Below are 21,727 nucleotides of genomic sequence, written 5' to 3'. Positions count from 1 at the left end.
TAATGGATGAAGCTGCCTGCGAGCAGTGCTCTAGCTTCTGTCCTTGCCGCTGCTGCAGTGGTCTCATTGTCTCTCCTGAGCACCATATGACTGAAGGGTTTTGTTGTGGGTGCTGATGATCCAATATGCAGGGCACCCCCTTTTTCCTCACCTTTAGACCTGAGGGTCTGCTGGCTGTCCCTCACCACCTCACGTCCCCCCTCCTCTCCACAGATGGCCACGATTTGGTTGTCTCTGCACGTAGCATTGGCAGTGTCTGTGGCTTGCTGCTTTGCTTTGCCCACAAAAGTTTGAGGTACTGGTTCTCCAGTCACAGGAAGCGGGGCCCCTAGGGCCCGTTTGGTCTAGCGTAGCACTCTGATTGAGTTGACTTTATGGCAGAGTTGGAAGGGGATCCCAGCGCCTTTGAATTTCCAATAAATGGTGTCGCTGTGGTCAGATTGGGCGCTACCACTAGAGTTCCTGAGCTGGAATCTTGGGATAGGCCCCGCTGTGACCTTGGGCTTACTCTGTCCCTATGGGGCTTGTTTGTTTTTCTGTAAAGAAAAAGGAGTTATAATAGTACTGTCTTAGAGGTATAGCTGTTGGGAGCATTAAAAGAATTAATGAATATAAAGCACTTAGAATAGGACCTGATAGGATATGATAATTGTCGTCATTGTTTCAGTTGACCAACTTAATGAATTTTGTCTGTGTGTGTGAAGTCGCTCAGTCATGTCCGACTCTTTGCGACCCCGTGAACTGTATGTAGCCCGCCAAGCTCCTCTGTCCATGGGATTCTCCAGGCAAGAATACTGGAATGGGTTGCCATTTCCTTCTCCAGGGGATCTTCCCGACCCAGGGATCGAACCCGGGTCTCCTGCGTTGCAGGCAGACACTTTATCCTCTGAGCCATTAGGGAAGCCTGGTCTGACTGCCATGCAACTCTAGGTCGCTAGAAGGGAAATACTTTGGATTATTTCTGTGTTGACTGGCGTTCCATAGGTGCTTTTCCTAGGATTTCTAAGTTTAAAAAAATTTTTTTTATTTTACCAGTCAGCTATCTGAAAGAAATGGTGACGGACAGGGAGGCCTGGCGTGCTGCGATTCATGGGGTTGCAAAGAGTCGGACACGACTGAGCGACTGATCTGATCTGGAGAGATCTAGGAGAAGGGGACAACAGAGGTTGAGATGGTTGGCTGGCACCATCGACTCGATGGACCTGAGTTTGCGCAAGCTCAGGGAGTTGGTGATGGACGAGGAAGCCTGACGTGCTGCAGTCCGTGGGGTCACAAAGAGTTGGAGCGATCGAACTGACTGACTGGAGAGGTTTATATACTTTCGAAAGCACTTTTTTTAAAGTGCATGTATTGACAAGATACCAATATTGGGCAGCTTTATTGATTAAAGGAAAAAGAAACACACGCCCTCCGCGGGCCCGTACTTCTGTGCTGTGAGTTGTGGTGGTGGTGGTGGTGGGTGTGCAGTCTCTTCACTGGCTGGAAGGCCAGATCTAGCCCCCGGAACCCGGCTTTTCTGTGTTGCTGGGATCTGGGTATTAGAGGAGGCCCCACCTGGCACCAGGATTGGATTTCTTTGCTCACGTTCCTTTCTTCACAAGGCGTGTCTACCCTTTGGCAGCAGGAGAAAGCTCCCTGTTTCTCTTAAAGAGCACATGAGAACCTAGCAGCTGGTGATTTCAGGTTCCTTTTCTGCTCGCTGAGGGGCTGCAAGGGCAGGTTCTGGTTACCTTTGTTGGCTTTTCTGAAGTGAGAAGAAAGCCTCCCCTTTGGGAACCTGGGAGGGTGACAGCCATTTCTCAGCCGTTCCTGTGGATTTGTGGACTTTGAATCTTGAGCTGAGGTTTTGGTCTCAGTTGGCTCCTGTTGATGTTCCTTGCTTGTGCTTCTAGAGCCTAAATGCCTTATCAGAGCAGCAAGTTGCTCAGTTTTTTTGCGTTGCCACTGTGGCAGGGAAAAAAGGTAAGTGTCGCTGCTGCAGGGCTCATCTCAGAATATTTCTTTCACTGCATTTTCCTCTTCCTTTTGACCCTCTGCTGGCTTGTCTCACTTCCTTTTTTTTCTGTTCGGTTTCTTTGAACCCTGTTCCTTCCTTGTCACTGTCCTTCTTGGGTTTTCATCTCCATGTCCCACTGCCTTACCTGTTTGTATGCCTCTTTTGTGGCCTGGCTCAGAAGGGGAATTTTGATAGTCTGAGATCTCCTTCATGTATAGAATCCCAGAACCACCCAGTCCTTTCTTTCTCCTATTCCTCTGATTTGTGTAAAGTTAAGAGCTCCCTGCTTTGGAAAACATTTTCTTTTTTTGTCTCTGGAGCCACTTTCCTCAGTGAAGCCTGACTTGGCATCCCAGTTTTCCTGGTGACAGGGTCTAAGCTAGTTCTGGGCAATCAGGAATGCCAAAACTCTAGAGCATGTCTTGGGAGACATCTGAGGAGGTACTTAATACTTTTGGTAACACTGTGTTGGTTCTCAAAGTGTAGTCTGGGGACCCTTGGGGTCCCTAAGACCTGTTTGGTGTTATACAAAATCCAAATAATTTTCCTTGTAACATTATTGCTATATTTGCTTGTTTCACTCTCATTTTCTCACCAGTAGTCAGTGTTTTCCAGAGGCTAAGGGATGTGTATTGACATTATCACTCTTGGCTAATAGAGTATGTGCTGCCTTTTTTTTTTTTTCAGTGTGTGCTTCTTTATTTTTGTTTTTCTTGGAATTTTTAAGGTAGTACTTTAAGGTGTAAATATGGAAGTTTTTGGTGATGAACTTGATTTGTTCTTATCACTTCTACTGTGCTGTTACTAGCTTTCTTCAGTATACCTGTTGTAATTTCTATAAACCTCGTTATTGACCAATAAATAGTTATTTTAAAATCCCAGCATTTTCCTGGCACCTTTGAAGAAACATGAGAAGTAAGTACAACTTCCAGCACTTACTTGTAAAAACTTTGGGGGAAACTAATAATTCTTAAAATTATATTTATAACTTACTTAGCCTTAATTCTGTTTTATTCTAAAATAGAGGAAAATTCATAGTGTTTTTCTTATATTTAAGGATGAATTGTTGGCTTAAAAAAGGAAGGTTGGAAGTTTTGCTTTCTCAAACACAGCTGCTAGCTCTGTTTACTGCAGTTAGAAACATATCAACAAGTGAAAGGGAGGGATCACTCTGAAGAAACTTGGCAAAACTGTAAACAAGAGATGAAAAAAATTTAAAAGAAAAGAAATCATAATAAAAAGTGTCTTCTCATCTTTATAGATGCTAATAATGTAGCTTATTGTGTGCACTTTATTTTTAGTGTTTTCACGTAGTATTAGGGTGCTGGTTGGCCTTCCCTGGTGGCTCAGACAGTACAGAATCTGCCTGCAATGCAGGAGACCAGGGTTTGATCCCTGGGTTAGGAACATCCCTTGGAGAAGGAAATGGCAACCCACTCCAGTATTCTTGCCTGGAGGATTCCATGGACAGGGAGACCTGGCAGGCTGCAGTCCACGGGGTTGCAAAGAGTCAGACAGGACTGAGCGACTTAACACTACAACTGCCACTGCGAGGTGCCAGTTAAGTTGCAGCATCGCTCAAGAGCAGTCGTCAGAGATGAAAGACAAAGGGACTACGTGTTTTAAGCGTACATACCACAGTCTCTTTAAAATCCAAAACTTGTTCCAGTGTTTCCAGCTAGAAATGCCAAAGTCACTGAAGCCTCTTACAGGATGAGTTGTTGCATTGTCCAGAGAAGCCCACCCAGTAGCTGAGAGACGGATAAAAAGTTTTGAACAGCTGGCATTCCTGAATGCACACTGGATAAAAAGTAAAGTTCAGGGCAGTGCCACTTCATGTTACTGTGTTGTTGAATTAAAGATTGAGCTGCAGACATGAAGACTGAGTTAATATCTTGTTTATAGAATTTTGCTTTAACCTTAGAAATGAGCACATATATAGGCATGGCTCAACTTGTATCACCAGCACCTACACTTCAAAAAGTATTTTCTCTTATGGGAATGCTCACAACAAAACACAAGTTGTGGTAAATACGCAGAGTTGAATGACTTTTTTGGCTCTCATGGCTTTTCCTGGAGCAGCTTTGTTTCCAGTTGCATTGTTGGTACCGAAGCAGCGAGCAGTAGAGAAAACTGCTGGCGCCAGAACATGAATCAGGGTAGGGGCACCAAACTCTGCTGGTGGTCAGTCACGGACTTTCCTCTACACACTTGTGGTTTAAAAAAAAAAAAAAAAACTCATTGTCACTTAAAAACGTCCTGGGTGAAGCACTGAAAATTGTGTGTTTCGTGTTTTTAGTTGTTTTTTTTTTTTTTTAAATTAAATCTCAGTCCTCCAGTAAAGGACTCTGGTATGCCAAGTGATGAAACGCAGAGTATCCATGGATTTGGAGCATTGCAGCTCTTAACCATAGTCCAGCTGTCTGGGGAAAATGCTCTTGTGTGTTGGAGCCGACCCAGCTGAACGGATCATTTTTACTTGAAATAACAATTGATGGACAAACTATAGTTATTCATATTTCAGTGTTTAGTGAACGTCTTCTTGAAATTGAACAGAGCGAGCCTGTCATCATTGCCAGTGATAAAATCCAAGTTTTCAAGCAAAAATTAGAATTTTGGAAAACTTGAATTTGTCACACTCTTTTTGATGAGATTGGTGGTAAGATTAATGGAGTATGATTTTCTGATATTGTGTGAAATCCCAGTATTTGGAAATTCTGCATAGTCAGTGAAGGAATATTTCCTTGATTCAGTTCAGTTCAGTCACTCCGTTGTGTCCAACTCTGCGACCCCATGGACTGCAGCACGCCAGGCCTCCCTGTCCATCACCAACTCCCTGAATTTACTCAAACCCATGTCCATCGAGTCGATGATGCCATCCAACCACCTCATCCTCTATTGTCCCCTTTTCCTCCCACCTTCAATCTTTCCCAGCATTAGGGTCTTTTCCAGTGAGTCAACTCTTCGAATCAGGTGGCCAAAGTATTGGAGTTTCAGCTTCAACACCAGTCCTTCCAATGAATATTCAGAACTGATTTCCTTTAGGATGGACTGGTTGGATCACCTTGTTAGTTCCTCAGTTATCAGTTATCGGTAAGTAAAAGAGCAACTCACAGTGCAAGGTGACCAATGGATTTTAATGTAAAAGTACACAAAAGATGCATTTGATAAAATCTCAGGTTGCACATTGCAGCTAGCCTTTAAAAACAGCCACTTGTGGAGTTTTGGTCTAGTATCAAAGAAAATCCTCAATATTTGAAAGGCTATTAAACTTCATTTTCCAACTACACATCTGTGTGAAATGAAATTTTTGTATCTTTCACCCAACCTATGGAAACACACTGAATGCAGAAGCAGATACAAGAAATATCTCTTTCATTAAGCTTGACGTGAAAGAGATGTCTTGGAGTATAAAACAGTGCAACTCTTGTTATGAATTTCATTTTGTTTTAGAAATAGTTTCTGCATTTAAAAAATGGGTTATTTGTGTAAACAGGTAATGGGTTTGTTGTTATTTTAAACAAATAAAAATACTTTAAAAAATCAGTTTCAGTTTTTAATAAGGTTACTGTTGACAGCTATGACCCACATAAACAAAAGATCTCTGCAGTCCTCCATAAATGTTTTAAGAATGTGAAGAGTTCTTGAGACCAAAAAGTGAGAAAAACCTTTGTTGTAGACAAAACCTGGGTTGACTGTCCTCAGTCTTGGCCTGGTTATCTGCGATGACTTCATAGGGAGCCCTTGTTTGCAGCCCAGCCCCTGTAATCATGCCTGCCTGGGCCTCAGAGACTTTGACCCAAGGGAGCTTACTTCCTCCTCCTCCTTTTTTTGTTTTTTTTTTTTTTTTTAATAAATTTATTTATTTTAATTGGAGGCTGATTACTTTACAATATTGTATTGGTTTTGCCATATATCCACATGGATCCGCCTCGGGTGCACACATGTTCCCCATCCTGAACCCTCCCACCTCCCTCCCCATACCATCCCTCTGGGTCATCCCAGTGCACCAGCCCCGAGCATCCAGTATCTTGCATCGAACCTGGACTGGCGATTTGTTTCACATATGATGATATACATGTTTCAGTGCCATTCTCCCAAGTCATCCCACCCTCTCCCTCTCCCACAGAGTCCAAAAGACTGTTCTATACATCTGTGTCTCTTTTGCTGTCTCACATACAGGGTTATCGTTACCATCTTTCTAAATTCCATATATATGCGTTAGTATACTGTATTGGTGGTTTTCTTTCTGGCTTCACTCTGTATAATAGGCTCCAGTTTCATCCACCTCATTAAACTGATTCTAATGTATTCTTTTTAATGGCTGAGCAATATTCCATTGTGTATATGTACCACAGCTTTCTTATCCATTTGTCTGCTGATGGACATCTAGGTTGCTTCCATGACCTGGCTATTATAAACTGTGCTGCGATGAACGTTGGGGTACATGTGTGTCTTTCCATTTCCTTCTTCTAATACATACAGCATTGGCCCTGTCAGATTTTTTGATTGTTGTTTTATCTGTGGTTTGTTTATTTCCCCCATTTTTTTCTCTTTATTCCCTGACTTTTTTCCTTTTCTCATTTTCCCTTTCTCTTATTTGTAATTTTTCTCATTTTTTCTTTTTCTATTTTTCAGTTTGTTAGGTTTTTTTGGGGGGGGTGTTTGGCATTGTGTTTTGATTGCATTATAAAAATTAGTTCAAGTGGACTTCCTTTGGTCTGTGTGAAGTTGTGGCTTGGAAAATACATTTTTTTTTTTTCATTAAAATTAAGTAAGTAATGTTTACATGTAATGGGTTTACTAATGTTCTTTTAAATGAATGGAGACATTGGTAGGTATGATTCATATAAACAGAATCTTTTGGGAGATTCGGGTTATTTTTAATACTGCAAAGACTTTCTGAAACCAAGAAGTGTAAGAACCACAGTTGTAGACAAACCAAGTTAATTCTTCCTGGCTTTGTTCAGTTGATTTCTTGATAATTTCATAAAAATTAAAAAAAAAAAAATTTTTGCCATTCACAGAACCTTTTTAGTCCTGACTGGACTCACAAAGGCATTTGCTGCCTTGGTCTGCTGTCGTTCTCTCTGAGAAAGCTGGTTCTCTGTGACCAGAGGGACTTTGACTAAAGTTGGCTCGTCTCCTATGAATACATAACTTTGACCTTATGAGAGTTTTTAAACAGTTAAATTTTTATTTCTTTTAAATTTTGAACTTTGAAGAGTTAACAAAAATAATCCAAAGTTTTTGTATGTTCTTCAGCCAGCTTCCCCTTAAGTTAAATCTTATATAACTGTAGAACACGTGTCAAAGCTGATAGTCTTGGTATCATACTGTTAACCAGACAACTTCAGATCTCATCAGTTTTCCTCCTGGTGTACTTTTCCTGTCTAGGATCCAGCCCAGGAACCCATATTGCGTTTAGCTGTCATGTCTCCATAGTCTCCTCGGTCTTTTCATGTCCTTCCTGACACTGACAGTTTTGAAGAATGCTGGTTAGTTATTTTATACAGTGCTCCTCATTTATGGTAGTCTGAAATTTTCTCATGGCCTTGTGCTTTTGTTTTTTCATTGTGGTCAAATATGGGTAACACAAAATTTACATTTTTAAGTATATAGTCCAGTGGCATGAAATCCATTAACAATGTAGCCACCCCCACTATTTGTAGAACTTTCTGGTCATCCCAAACAGAAAATCTATATCGATAAACAGTAATTCCCCATCTTTCCCTCCCCCAGCCTTTGGTAACCTTTTTTCTACTTTCTCTGTGAATTTGTTTGTTCTGAACACTTCATATAAGTAGAGTCATACAGTATTTGTCTTTTTGTTTCTGTCTCATTTCACTTAGCATAATGTTTTCAGGGTTTCATCCTTGTAGATTTAATAATTAAGTTTTAAAAGTTAACCTAGATTTTACTATGATGATATGCATTAACTTGATATGTTGGAAGATAGTTATTAATACACAGTTGTAATGAGTTCAGTACTATATTTTAAATGAAATAATAGATTAACATTTTCTCAGTTTAAGTTATAATACAGTAGCTCTAATCTGAATCAACAAAAGCTATTTGAGGCCCTTAGTAATAAGAGCATAAAGGGTTTTCCAGGAGTGTGAGAATTGCTGTTGTAGACAAGTAGGGAGTTGACCATCCCTGTCCTTGATTGGCTGGCTACTGACTATGACCTCATAATGAGCCTTTGTTTTGCAATTCCCAGAGTCCTGGCTGAACTGCAGGAAGGCACTTGCTGCTTGGTTTGCAGTGTATCTAGCTAAGGAAGCTAGACTTTAACCAAGTTTGGCTCATTTCCTCCTTCTAATAGGGGCATTGGCCTTTTTTTTTTCCATTAAAAAAATAATTTGGCTTACTCATTATGACAGTAGTTTGTGTTTTTTTAAGCTTATGTATTGGCTATTGGTCAATTCCAAATTTGAAAACTGCAAAGCTTGCATAGCCTCTATCCTTGAAAAACCTTGGTCCCCATAATAGCTGAAGGCCGGTTGGCTCCAGGCACTCACTAAGGCCAGAACACCCAACAGTCTGTCTTCAGAGTGGCTGCAGAGCCTATACACTCGGTTCCTGTTTCTTCTTAGCTTAACTCTTTGTTGGCCCCGTCTCTTAGTGAAGCTTGCCTGCCAAACCCCATTTTCATGAAAGTGTGCTGTGCTTTCTCTTGGAAGGGGTTAAGCGGATTTGTGTGTATGTAACAGCGTGTGGACTTTTATCTTTGCTTGATGAATCTTTAAGAGACACGGTTGCAGTAAATATATTTCTAAACTGCTTGATTGTTTTCCACCTGTTCGTTTGTTTGTATTCATTCTCTCAACGAAGCACCTCTCACATGTAAAAGCTTCTCTTAGTACCTCTAATAGTAGACCTTTGGGCCTCCTCCAGTAGTCACTTGGATCAGCTTTAAGCAAATCTGCTTACACTCATCTCATTTGCTCAGGATCACTTCTCATCAGAATCATTAAAAAAGTTTAATCAAGTGATTACCTTATATCAATTTGTGTCTACATATAGACTTGTGGGATTATAGCTCTATTTCCCATCACTCAGCAAGTCCCATAATCCTCTGCTTTTTACACAAAGCATGTTTCTTTTCGGATACACATGTGGCTTTCACTTCAATTCCAAAAGTGAACTTGATGTGCTTTTTTCTCTCTCTCCGGCCCCTGGTCTGTATGGAAGACAGACTTTTGCTTTCAAAGGAGATTTGTTCACTCTGTTAGCTAAGGCAGTGACTCAGTAACGGTGCCTCCTGGATGGCCCTCTAAGTACATTAGTCTGTTCCAAGTGGTTGGGAAACTCTTAAAGGCAATAGACTAAGTACTTGAAGAGTAGACAGTGCCCCCACCCATTCCCACAGGGTGCCATTTGCTCTGAGGCTAGTGTCTTTAGCTGTCATATCATAATAACCAGCATTTATTGAGCACTTTGCCCCAGACACTTGTTTAACTAGCTGTTTTACATTCATTAATTCATTTAATCTTTGTAAGATAGTAGATCTTATTATTTTCCCCACTTTGCAGATGAGGAAACAGAGGCCCAGAAATGTTGAGTAACTCTGTTTAAGGTAACAGACTCATGTAGTCAGAGTGTTTGTTGGTGTTAGAACAAGACTTTCCTGACCATGAAGAGCACTTTGGCTCTGGTTTCAGTTGTGTCCAGGCAGTAGAAGATAGATTCCTTAGGACTAGCTCCTAGTCGGTGTGGGACAGAGCACGCCTCCCCCGCCGGCTTCAGAGTCCTGCGTGGTCTCTCTGCCCGCTGAGGCCTGTCGTAAAGGTAGCATGGTGTGGAGATGCAGCTCTCTGGGTTTATCTCCCTTGTCTTAACAGCTTATGGGAAACTTTTTTTTAACCTTACTATTTAATCCTGGCTTCCGATTTTCCTGTTCATCTCTTCTCATCTTCTAGAATTCCAAGAACCTCTAGAAAAACCGGAGTCTTAAGACCTTAAATTGGTAACCCGCAAGTAAGTAGCCTAAGACATTTGGATTCTTAGATTTGCCTGTCCTGCTTGGTAGCATCTCACTCCCGCTGCCCCCACCCCCAGGAAACTTTTGTTTGTGGACCTTAACTGTGTTTTATCCTTATGAAACTAATATTTTCTTTTTACATGCCATTATGTACAGTTCCACACGCAGAGGCCCAGAGCTGCTTGTGTTTGGCCTTTTTGTGTGTGTGTGTGTGTGTGTGTTTGGCCTTGGTTGCCAAGGACACTGAGCACTGTAGCTGGTAGTGCCAGGACCCTGTGTGTGTTTGGGACTTGCCAGTTCAGTCCTGGGAGCTGAACTCTGGCCATCCTGCTGTGTCTCTTTATCCCGTTGCTTGTGTAATATGTCGCTGCTTCCTGTTTGCCTTTGTCGGTCTTTTGATCACTCCTGTCTCCTGAAACTCTGCCTGTGGTCCTCCTAGATTTTGGGAGCTGTTTCTCAATGAGAGTGAATCTCTGGAATTTCAGTTAACTTGAGTTTGTAAGCTTGTGGTATGATTTACTTGCGTGTCACTCCTGGTATGATAGTGCCTTTTCTTTTATCCTGTTACAGGTTTTGATTGTATTAACTAAATTCTGAAATTTTGAGCTGATTTTTTAAGATCCCAGCATGGGGCAAGGGTAAAGGGGTGGACTGCTGCCCTTGATTCAAGCATCACACTTCCCCACTTGCGCCCCTCTGGCTGCCCCTAGTAGAAAAAGAGTTCAGCTGTGTGATTGTATTTGTGTTCAAACCTGTTTCACTTTTCTAAGATCATGGTTATGTGCCGTTTCTACGTCAATTTAGAATCCATCCTTTTATTACAGTGGAAAAACCATGGTCCATGTGAATTATGGTAAGAAGCTCAGCCTGCTAAATTTTTTGAGTGGCTCTGCCCCTCCCCTCTTCCTGCTGCCAGCACATTTTCATCTGTCCTCAGAGGTGGCTGCTGTTCACACACAGGTGCTCTGTAGTGATGCAGGCCACTGCTTCCTTGGAGAGCGCATGGCGGTGTTCTCTCGCTAATGAAAAGGCTGTCATAATGGGTTAGGTCCTTAGGGGCTCTGCCCTTCTGTACTTGTATTCCCAGGGAGAAGAATCTCTCCCTTAATTACCGCATCACGCTGGGCAGAGAGGTGTGGCTGCTAATTGATTAGATGACCGTCCTTCGCGTTGGTGTGGAACTGTTGGGTGGTTTTGTTTTTAAATAAAATAGATTTGAGTTAGTTAAGTGTATTTTGAAGAGATGAAGATTTCCTTTTATCAACCTCATGTCTTTAGTGCCATCCTTATTTTTTAACTTGGCCATAAGAAGTGCTAACTTGACTTTTTTTTGGCATTTTGCTGCTGGTGGCAAGCAGTGTCTTTTCCTCTCCTGCACCTCTGGTGTGCTCCCTTTATGTTTGGTAGCATCAGAATCCTTTATTTGGTTCAGTTTTCGTTCCCTCCTTCTGTCTTGGAGTGGTTGAACCCTGTTCTGAAATATGTATTTTTAAGATAGTGTTTAAAAGCAAACACCCTGCCTTTCTTGAAACCTCAGAAAGCTGCTTGTGAAACAGCCGATAGGGCAAGCTGCCAAATCTACAGTTAAAACCGATCCCTTAATGACAAAATGTCAGACGATGTTAAACCTTCATTGTGATTGTGGTGTGAGAATTTTTCTTACTAATAAATGTTTAGGTGCTGAGCTCCCAGTTTCACGTTTGGAATGCTTTCTGTTCTAAAATTCTGCATGGTAAACCATCCCAAAAGAATCTCATGTGGCTAATCTGCTGTCTGCTGTAGGGAAGATTTTCAGCAAGCCAGTCCACATTCTCCTTCATCTACTTATTTATTTTTGTAATTTCGGGAAATGATTTTCTTTTGAGTGATGTGGACCAAGTCTCACTAGCTTTATCATTTTTAAGGTAGAACTCTATATAAAATATATAAACAAAAAGGAACTACCGTATAGCAGAGGGAACGATATAACTGTATTCAGTGTCTTGCAATAACTTATCATAGAAAAGAATATGTATATGTTTGTGTACACACACACACATATTTCACTGAATCACTTTCCTGTACACCTGAAATATTGTAAGTCAACTAAACTTCAGGTTTTTTTTTAAATTTATTTTAATTGGAGGGTAATTACCTTTCAGTATTGTGGTGGTTTTTGCCAAACATGGACATGAATCAGCCACAGGTGCACGTGGCTGATTCATCCTGAACCCATCCTGAACCCCCTTCCCACCTCCCTCCTCTCAACTTCAGTTTACCGAAAAAAAAAAAAAAAAAAAGAACTAGCTTCAGAATTATTTTTCTCCCAACAGAGGAGGACTGGGGCCTTAATCTTTATTCCCAGGCCCTGAATTAACTTTGTTTTTTGTTTGTTTTATTTTTAAGACGATATAGAATCTTCTGTTTGTCCAGGGAATTTCTAAGTACTTTCAGGAGTGAGTATTCATTCCTTCTTAAAACCTTCCAGAAGAATTCTGATGTTGCTGGTAGCCTGCTGATTAAGAATACAGCTTAAAAACTGATATTAGTGTACAGCAAGCGCTAACACTGAATGAATGAATTGATGAGGGAGACCAGGCTTGACAACTGATAATTGGGAGAGAAGAGGATAAATGTGTTAACATGCCTCCGCAGTCACAGCTGGCACTGAGTTTTGGGGCTCTGGATACAGAGCTTTAGGAAGTCTTCCACACTTTCACCAAGAGCAGCCTGTTCTGTTCTAATGCCAGGGGCATTTTTTGACTTGATTTGCATGACCTTAGCCCCGAACAACTTTTTTGACTTTGTGCTTAAGCCTTTCCTGTATCATCTTTGCTTGTATATTGGGCCTGTCTCTGGTTTCTAGATGGGGATGAGACAAGGAAGACTGAATGACTGACTGGCCAGTGCATCTCCCCGAGTTGATTTCCTCTTATCAGCATCTCACAGCTCTCATCACAGCCCATTCTGTGGGCAGGCATCCCCATTCATTGACGTCTCAGGGTTTAGATAGATCCTGGCAAAACTCATGGTCCTAGCTAGAAGCGGGACCTGGGGATCTCTAAATCTCTCTGAAAAATAACAAAGTCCTGACTTAAATTGCTCTATGTTCTTGCTACCAGAGGGGGCTTCCCTGGTGGCTCAGTGGTAAAGAATCTGCCTACAATGCGGAAGAGGCAGGTTCAATCCCTGGGTCAGGGAAGATCCCCTGGAGAAGGAAATGGCCACCCACTCCACTATTTTTGCCTGAAAAATCCCGTGGACAGAGGAGCCTGGTGGGCTACAGTCCACATGGTTGCAAAGAGTTGGACACAACTTGGTGATTAAACAACAAGAAGCATCTAGTAAGTTGGAGGCCATAGGCAGACTGTGACTCTGGTCCCTGGATTCGGTCCTGCGTTAGGTAGTATGATTTGTGCTTCCCTCTCCTATTAGAGAGGCAGGTCTATTGAAGGCTGGGCTGTATTTTATCCTTCCCTTTCTTCCCTAGAGTCTGTTAGAGTGCTTTGCATGTGACCATCTCTCAATGAATTACTTGTGAAATAAAAAAAGAAAAGAAAAATTACAACATGGGTATTATTCTTCACTTACCACCACCCTTGGGAAAGTGTGTCTGTATTGATTTGTGAATCAGACATCTGTCTATTCAGTTTTTGACCATGTAAGTCATAGGTCTTAATAGGTTCACCTTAATAGGTTCAATAATGACAAAAAAGAACGACTTTTTCAGGATGAGAGGCTAAGGAGGATGTTTTCCCCTATCACTGGATTGTCTTAAGAACCCAGAGAGGAGACCGCAAGGAGGGCGTGCACTGCTGAGGGACCCTGTGGCTTCCTGAACTAGGAGCGGAGCCGAGAGAGCCCTCCCAGCTTTGCTGAGTTGTGTTCTTGCCCCGGACACACAGCATCTCTGGCTGCGTTGTTGTCTCTGGTTATAAATTGGCCTCATCTTCCCCGCTTTTGCAATGGGTGAACAGAGGGACACTGTTGGGAGTTTAGTCCAGGGTTGGAGAGGCTGTGGGGTCTTTATTAGAAGACCGTGGAGTTATTTTAGTGGGAGAGCCGCTCGGGAGCATGGCACCGAAGAACTGGCTTCACAGCACCTCGGCACCTTTCTGTGAGCGTCTTAGGGGAGATCAGTTACCTTTCGGAACTGACCAAAACCTGTGAGGTCAGGGACTGTGTTTCCCAGGACTTTTGCAGGTAGGGCAAGAATGAGATGGCCATTTTCTATTTTCTTCTTGATTCCCTGGTCTTTGTGACTCAGGGTGTGAGAGCTCTGACGCTTGCAGCGTCATGAAGCAGTTATGAAGCAGTGCAGAAGAGACCAGCTGTGTAGGGTGGTGGGAAAAGGACCTGTTGGACTGGTCTGCTTGGACCCGCCTTCCCCTCCCCCCGCACTGGGCAGGGAGGGTGAAACTGCTGCTTGCTGGCTTTGCCAAATGGGTTTCTCCTCATGGGTGGGCTACCATGGTGGGCAAGCAGGCAGTTCCCCGCCCAGGAGCCCTCCATGGCGCTGGGCTGCTAGGAAGTCGTACTGAGAGGGGCGGGGGGCAAGTGCTGGGCACTGGGTGTGCCACCTGCCCTGCCAGGGGCTCGCCTACTCAGAGCTGCTGAGGCTGCAGGGCCCTCGGGCCTGCTGGGAGGACTGTGGGTCACTGTACCTCTCCTTGCACCTTGTGGCCACATGCGTGGTGTGCAGAGAGGCTGGGAGTGGTGAGGAGCTGGTAAATTGTGGGTAAATGAAGTCTCGAGAGGAAGAGGATTCTGGCCTAGGGCACACTGAGTTCAGGGTTGTAGTGTTTCTAAGTCCAGAGTTGTCACGTAGCTTAACTTGAATTTTCTCAGCCCTAGGAGGAAGAGGTTTTCCAGTGTGTGAGCTTGGTGTCCAAGACATGTTAGGTGAGGGTTAGTTACAGAGCCAGGCTTTGACGCAATGTAAGACAGGGTCAGGATGTGGTCTTCAGAACGTGCAGACCGTGCCCACTTCCTGCTGGAAGGCTTGTGAGCACACAGACACTGAGAGCCCTCACGTCCACCGAGGATAGACCCTCCGAGCTCACTGCCAGCCCCTTGTGCAAGTGGGGAAACAGGTCCCAGGAGGGTGAACGACTGGCTCAAGCGATACAACCTGTTTGAGTGGTGCTGGATCTACACTTGCTCTCTCGGGGACTTGGAGCTGTACCCCCATTGCATCACTGCAGAAGCAGTCCTCTTGCTCAGCAGGCCTGTGCAGGGTCTCCCTGCAGCCCTCAGAGCAGAGGGGAGGCTGGGAAAGGACAGGTGGAAGGGCAGTCGGCCCCAGCTCCACACTGGCCACGAGCTCTGAAATCCTGCCAGAGACTGCGTCTGTAGAGGCACCAGAAGGCCCTGGAGAATGGATTGAAAGCCACAGGCGCCAGCTCTCTAGCCCTGGCCTAGGTTGAAGCAGTCATGTGGAGCAGAGATGTGCTAAGGGTTGTCGGGTAAAGAGTCACTCTGAAAAAGGCAGGAAGACCCTGCCCTTGGCTTTCTCTCATGAATAGGAGAGCATTTCTTGAAAGCATGTGAGGTGCTGGGCACTGAGGACATGGAGTTGACTGAAGCCCTGGAACTTCCCTTAGGTCACGCCTAGTCTCACACCGGAGAATGCGATGGCACCCCACTCCAGTACTCTTGCCTGGAAACTCCCGTGGATGGAGGAGCCTGGTAGGCTGCAGTCTGTGGAGTCGCTAAGAGGCGGGCACAACTGAGTGACTTCACTTTCACTTTTCATTTTCATGCATTGGAGAAGGAAATGGCAACCCACTCCAGTGTTCTTGCCTGGAGAATCCCAGGGACGGGGGAGCCTGGTGGGCTGCCGTCTTTGGGGTCGCACAGAGTCGGACACGACTGAGGTGACTTAGCAGCAGCAGCCGCAGTCTTGCACAGTGGTGAACAAGACAACCATCTAGAGTTGTGAAGGAGGCTGGCCATTCCTCAGGAGCCAGGTCCTAGTGCAAGAAGGCTGCTGTCCTCAGGACGCCTGGAGTGACAGGTCAGGACCCTGTGAGGGCAGGGAAAACTTCCCGGAGGATGCGATGTCTGAGCTGAGGCTGACCAGGAAGGAGAATGGGAGCGGAGGATAGAGGCAGTGTTCCAGGCAGTAGGAGGTGGCGGCAAAGGCTGGAGGTCTGGAAGGACATGAGAAGACAGGTGGCAGGAGCCCAGGGTGAGACTCCAAGAAGGGACAAGGGCAGGGCTGGAGCTGCAGGCAGGAAAAGGGAGCCAGCCAGATGAAGGGAAAATCCGGAAACTGTGGATCTGAAAACCAGTTTTACATATATGTGCACCTATTACATGTGTGTTGGAGAAGGCACTGGCACCCCACTCCAGTACTCTTGCCTGGAAAATCCCATGGATGGAGGAGCCTGGAAGGCTGCAGTCCATGGGGTGGCGAAGAGTCACACACGACTGAGCAATTTCACTTTCACTTTTCACTTTCATGCATTGGAGAAGGAAATGCAGCCCACTCCAGTGTTCTTGCCTGGAGAATCCCAGGGACGGGGGAGCCTGGTGGGTTGCCATCTATGGAGTCGCACAGAATCAGACACGACTGAAGCGACTTAGCTTAGCATTACATGTGTGTACATGCATGTATACTTCATTTGTATATGTTTAAGGGGAGCTGTGACCAGGAAGCCACATAGTGAAGTTCCTGGTGCTGAGTGTCCTGCAGTGATGACTTTGATGTCCCCCCACTTGTTGTAGAGTTGAAGAGGGGCTGGTTTTTCTACACGCAGGTGTGGGTGAAGGGTAGGCCATCCGAGGTTTCAGTCTGGCAGGTGGGACTGGTTTCAGCTTTGGGGCCGGGCTGGCTCAGGACACTGTGGGGCTTCTTCAGGCTCAGGGCTCAGGCCCCATTTCCCTCTTCTCATGGGGGCGTGACTCACGGGTCGTCGCTGCCACCGGGTGGGGAGGAGGGGCTCTGCAGGCTTTTTAGAGGCAACCTGTGGCGGCCGAGGCTAGTGGCTGGTGGAAAGCGGAAGTACCTGGCGGCCATTTCTCCTGCCCCTCCTGACAGGTGTTTCTGTCGCCCCTGTGTGGCAGCCTTGGGCTCTGCTCCCGCCACGGAGGAGCGTTTCCTGTCTGTGAGAGGGGCCCTCCTCTGTGGCTGAAGCTCTGCCCCCTACAGCCCGGCTCGCGAGGGGCCCCCCTCCCTCCTGTCCTTGGCAGTCGGGCACAGGCACTCGCGTGGTGGGCCTTAACTTTCAGGGTCCGTGGAAATGACCGTGCTGCAAACTGTAGAGTTCAGGGCACGGCCGGCAAAGTGTGTGAAAGCCGACCTAAGGTTAGCGTGAACACCGTCTGCCTCCAAAAGGTGTAACGGGACAGCGTTTCACTTGCTGACATGGTGGCCGTGGCCGTGGCCTTGCAGGCAGCTGGGCTGTCTGCTCTCCTGCCAGAGAACAAGTTTCGTTCCCATGCTAGTCCGGCTTTTACTGTTTCCCCTCCTGCCTTTCCCCAGAGATCATAAACCTGCCTACCTCCTGTTATTTTCTAGTTCTGATAGGAGTACCATTCAGAGTTCTTGGCAGGAGACCAGCCCACTTCTCCCTGGGTTGGTCTCCCCTCCTCTTCCCAGCGTGTTGGATGTGTTCACTCCCCAGAGTTCTCTTATGCAGCTGGCTGGCCTCGTAGTGCCCAGAGATTGGAGCGCTCCTGCAGCGGGAGCCCAGCTGCTTCCCTCCCCAGTTTTAGGGGCTGGGCTTGAAAATAGAGACTCATAATCTCCCTTCCTCCTCCTTCCCCTCCGCCTCCCCCACCACACACCAAGCAAACTGGAGTGACCGGCTCGGGGGCGCAGAGCGGGACTCAGCCCGCCTCACGGCTCTGCATGGCATGACAGCAGCAGTCTGGAGGAAGCTTAATGGACGCGTGAGTGTGTGAACTCTGGGGCACGTTACCGTCTCAGACTGGCCCTTGGTGGCAGGTGTGGACTCATTCTGGTGTTAGGGAGACCAGGGCACCTTCGGGGAGATGATGACCGACCCAGGTGTGTGTCTGCCAAGGCCGCCACCCTTTCTCATGCGTGGGGAAATGGAAAGTGCTTCTAAATACCCCTGCTCTCCAGAAGAGCTAGGTGGGTGGTTTGGAGAGTTTATTCTTGGAATCCCTTGCAGCACAATATCCTTTTCTTCCCTTAGCCATATTCTTTGGCTCCTAAGCTGGACTTCCTACCTTCACTTCTCATAGGATGGGCCCATGGCCCTGGCCTCGGGGAGACCGTGGGTGGAAGGTTAGTGAAGGAGTCACTGCTTTTTTGCTAGAAGGAGGACGTCGGGGAGGGAGCCCAGGTTGCCAGCAGGTGTTTCGTGTCCCTCTCTGGCTGGCTAGAGAAGGGTGCCCCCCTGGCTCCTGTCTGCCGACCTCTTCGGACAGCCAGGGGATCACCCAAATGGAGACCATCGTCTTGCTGCTGAGGCCCGAGTGCCCAAGGCAGAGAGCAGATGGTAGCCTCCCAGGCCTGCTAAGAGGGGAAGATTGGTTATTTTGGGGCTCTGATGAGCACCAGCCAGGGGCCAGTTTCTGCAGTAACCCCATGAAGAGCCCGGACGGCCGGGAGCTGCGGGGCCACAGGTGCGGGGGCTGACACCGTCCCCTTCCCGTGTGTGGTGGCTAGTGATGATGTTGGGAAGGTAACCCCCTGGTCGGAGAGGACAGCCCTGACACCCTGCTGCTTGAGCCCCTGTGCCCTGGAGTTATTGGTCTCCCAATTCTAGCTTTGATTCGGGCGAGAAGTGGTCATAGGAAGTTCTGTTTTGATAGTTTGACTTCTGATTGGGCATTTAGGCATCTGAGAACTGAGTGCTTTCTTGATGCAAAAGTACCCTGGAAACCCCTTACTTAAGCCCCACGCTACATAGATCTTGGTTAGACAGAAAGCCTTTGCTTGGACATTAATCTGGGACTCTTAATGGGGTCCTCTGTTGCTCATCCCTCTAATCTCCCTGACTTCTCCCAACCCCCTGCCCCAAAAAGCCAAACCTTTTATACGAAGAACTTTGGGAAAATGGAGCAGTGCCTCAAGGTCACTGGATCATAAGTGGTATTTGGCATAGTGAGCGGGTTTGGTGTTTGGTGAGAGATTTATGCTTTTTATTTGAGCAAAAGATTTCTTGGCGGGAGGCCTCTCTGCCATGTTCACAGTGCTTGCCCTGTGTACAGGGTTTGCCCCCTTTCCACCCCGACAGGTTGTTTTAATCCTCTTGCCCATAAACAAGTGCAGCAGAACGTGTCGGGCCAGCTCACATGACCTCGGTTATCTCTTCATGGGGTAGCCAGCATCAGCTTTGGATACCACAGTCACTTGACATGGTAGAGCTGTCAGGGTCAAGAGGTGGAGATGCCAGGGGAAGCCTGGGTCCTCCAGGAACGGGAACCAGGAGTGCCTGTGATTCCTTAGGACCAGGTAGGAGAAGTCAGCTCTTGTGGCACAGGAGTGTGAAAAGGACAGCCAGACCGTTTCATTCCGTCTTGCCTTTCTCATCCCCGGATTCCTACTTCTGGTATCTCATTTCTCTTTCCCCTGTATCTCAGATCCTGTCTGCAGGGGCCCAGGACATGCAGCTGTGTCAGGAAACTGCCCCTGAGCCAGACACATGCCAGCTTGTAAGATACAAAACCCAAGACTGAAAATCCCATCTTCCCAAACAGTGATCTCGTTCTGTTGTGTGAAGGACAGCTGGTGGTGGGAGCCTGGCCGCCACAGAAGGCTGCTGCGTCTCCAGACCAGCGCCGCTCAGGAGCTGGGTGTGTGGCTAGGTTTTCACCCCCACTGCCACTGCTCTGAGTTTCCGCGTCTCACCACGGAAGAGGCGGGGCTCTTGGTATGTAACAGTCAGGGGCTCTAGCCACACCGTGAGTGTGTGTGTGGGCTTCTTAAATACTAGTCTCATTCCCCATTGTGCCTGTTAATTTGTAACGTTTCCAGTTCCATATACCTGGCAAATCTTGGCAAGATTGTGACACTGTGTATTTCGAAGCTCCGAAGCTCCGGTGTACACTCTGGGTTTTCCTAGGATTGGATGTGTATGTGTTTCAAGTGCTTTTGATCAGGGCAAGTAGAGTGGCCTTTTATGGAAGGGATGAAACAGTTGAGCTGCTGGAGCCCTTTCTGGCTCTGCCAGAAAGCCACGTCCAAGTCCAAGCTGTGCAAATAGATGACCAGAACTTGGTCTTCGACTCCAGCCAGTTCAAAGATCCTTTTTTTTTTTTTGGAAAATGGAGAATTTGTGGTAAGCATTGGGTAAAAAGTTAAAGCCAAAAGCCATGTCTTTTTCTGGCAACCTACAGACTAAGTTAGGAAAGCATGTGGAATTGTAGTAATAATAGCTAGCATGTCGTGAGCATTTAGTATATGCTAGGAATTGTTCTAAGTGTTTGGGATGGTGTTGGATGATTCTGACTTTAGCCCTTCGTCTTTTCTTGATAGAACCCCCTTTATGCCTGTGGGTTCTTTGTCCTTGTCCTGGTGGTGGCGTGGACCAGACAGAACAACAAGCTGGGGAGCAGTGTCCTCCTGCAGCTAGGCATATTCTTCTAACCGGAGGTATCCCAGCAGGGGGGGTGGGGGGCGGCGGGTTGCACTCAGTCTTCAGGTTTTTATTTAAGCCAGCATGCCGATTGGCAGTTAGAGCTGCCCTTCAGGATTTGTTGGGGGGAGGATCTGTATCCCTTTTGCAGCCATCCTTTCTTCCCTGCCCTCTCTGAGTGAATTTGGAGATGGAAAGCTAGAAACTTGGCTGCTTGCCTCCTTCAGAACAGCCAGCATTCTCTTGTCTGCAGTCTGTGTAATAAATAGTGCCTCTCACAACGCCCTGCAGTGGCCCCTTCCTCCCCAGCACCACCTGTCGGTTGATGGCTCTAGTTCCTGAGGGCTTCCACCAGCGCAGGAGTCCACCTGCACCAGAGGACCTCGCTCCCAGGTTCACGCCACAGACATCAGAAAGCTCAGCGCCACCAGCAGCGTCCTCTGAACCCACGTCTGCCTGCCGCCTTGGCCAGGGCTAAACTGGCCTTTTCTGGACTCCTTTCTCTTAGAACCAGCACAGAGTCTCTTTCCTGAATTCTGTCTCTGAAAAGATGAATTAACTATTAAAGTGCTTTTTAAGAAGGCACTTACAATGGAAAATGACTGTCACCTCATTTACCGTACTCTCTTCTCCTGGATCGTGCACACAGACAGCCAGAGCACCCTGGAGTAGGACTGTTGTTGCCACCAGAAAACAAGCAGGGTTTGGCTTCCCAGGCAGACCTAGGCCCAGCGTCAGCAGCTGTCTTGTGCTCAGTCCCAGGGAGAAACTTGTGCTTTCCAGTCTTCTCCACCAAGCTTCTGACAGATGAGCCCTCCTGTTTATCCAGCATGCTAAGGCACCAGCCCAGGCCGTGGCCACGCCATGTAGCAGGATTCAGCAGCCTCTACCCTTGGCTTTGGTTGAGACTGCAGTGGTAGTGATGGGCCCAGTGAGGTAGAAAAGAGGTGTGTCTGTGACTTCAGTTACCAAGCAGGGAAGACAGTTCTGAAAAGTGTTTGCCCCTGCTGCGTCAGGGACTGTCCCAGGCTCCCCTCTACCCGCCCTCTCCGGACGTTCTGCTTGGTCTTCCTTCCTCAGCCCTTCTCTCCTGTAAGGCAGTACCCGTTCAGAATTCCTTTCCTCCAGCCTGTTCTTCATCTCCACCTGGATTTCTGTTTCCTTAGACCCTCCCTCCTGCCCAGCCACCCCAGATGTTCCATTCCTCTTATG

General features: G+C 46.5%; 1 protein-coding gene across 23 annotated transcripts in view; it reads left to right on the top strand.

The window, feature by feature from the left end:
- The window catches only part of MARK2 (microtubule affinity regulating kinase 2), a 55,695-nt gene that overhangs the window by 7,237 nt on the left and 26,731 nt on the right, over positions 1 to 21,727 (top strand). For 4 of the 23 annotated variants that reach the window (XM_086384444.1, XM_086384448.1, XM_086384433.1 and 1 more), the window contains exon 2: positions 9,922 to 9,979. The exons of 11 other annotated variants lie outside the window; for them this stretch is intronic. Coding sequence is in view for 8 of the 12 variants with exons in the window: in XM_086384417.1 (XP_086240543.1) it covers positions 1,900 to 1,962 (63 nt within the window). In the remaining 4 variants the exon portion in view is untranslated. Of the gene's footprint in view, positions 1 to 1,830; positions 1,963 to 9,921; positions 9,980 to 17,563; positions 17,859 to 21,727 lie in introns of those variants that run through there. 8 more of the 23 variants (XM_086384441.1, XM_086384421.1, XM_086384426.1 and 5 more) reach the window with 6 other exon arrangements.

This window comes from Bos grunniens, chromosome 29, assembly GCF_055505025.1.
Source record: "Bos grunniens cultivar Pamir isolate PY7600 chromosome 29, Bosgru_T2T1.0, whole genome shotgun sequence".
Taxonomy (NCBI): Eukaryota; Metazoa; Chordata; class Mammalia; order Artiodactyla; family Bovidae; genus Bos; species Bos grunniens.
Note: the sequence above shows the minus strand (reverse complement) of the source record. Positions and strands in the feature narration are given on the sequence as shown.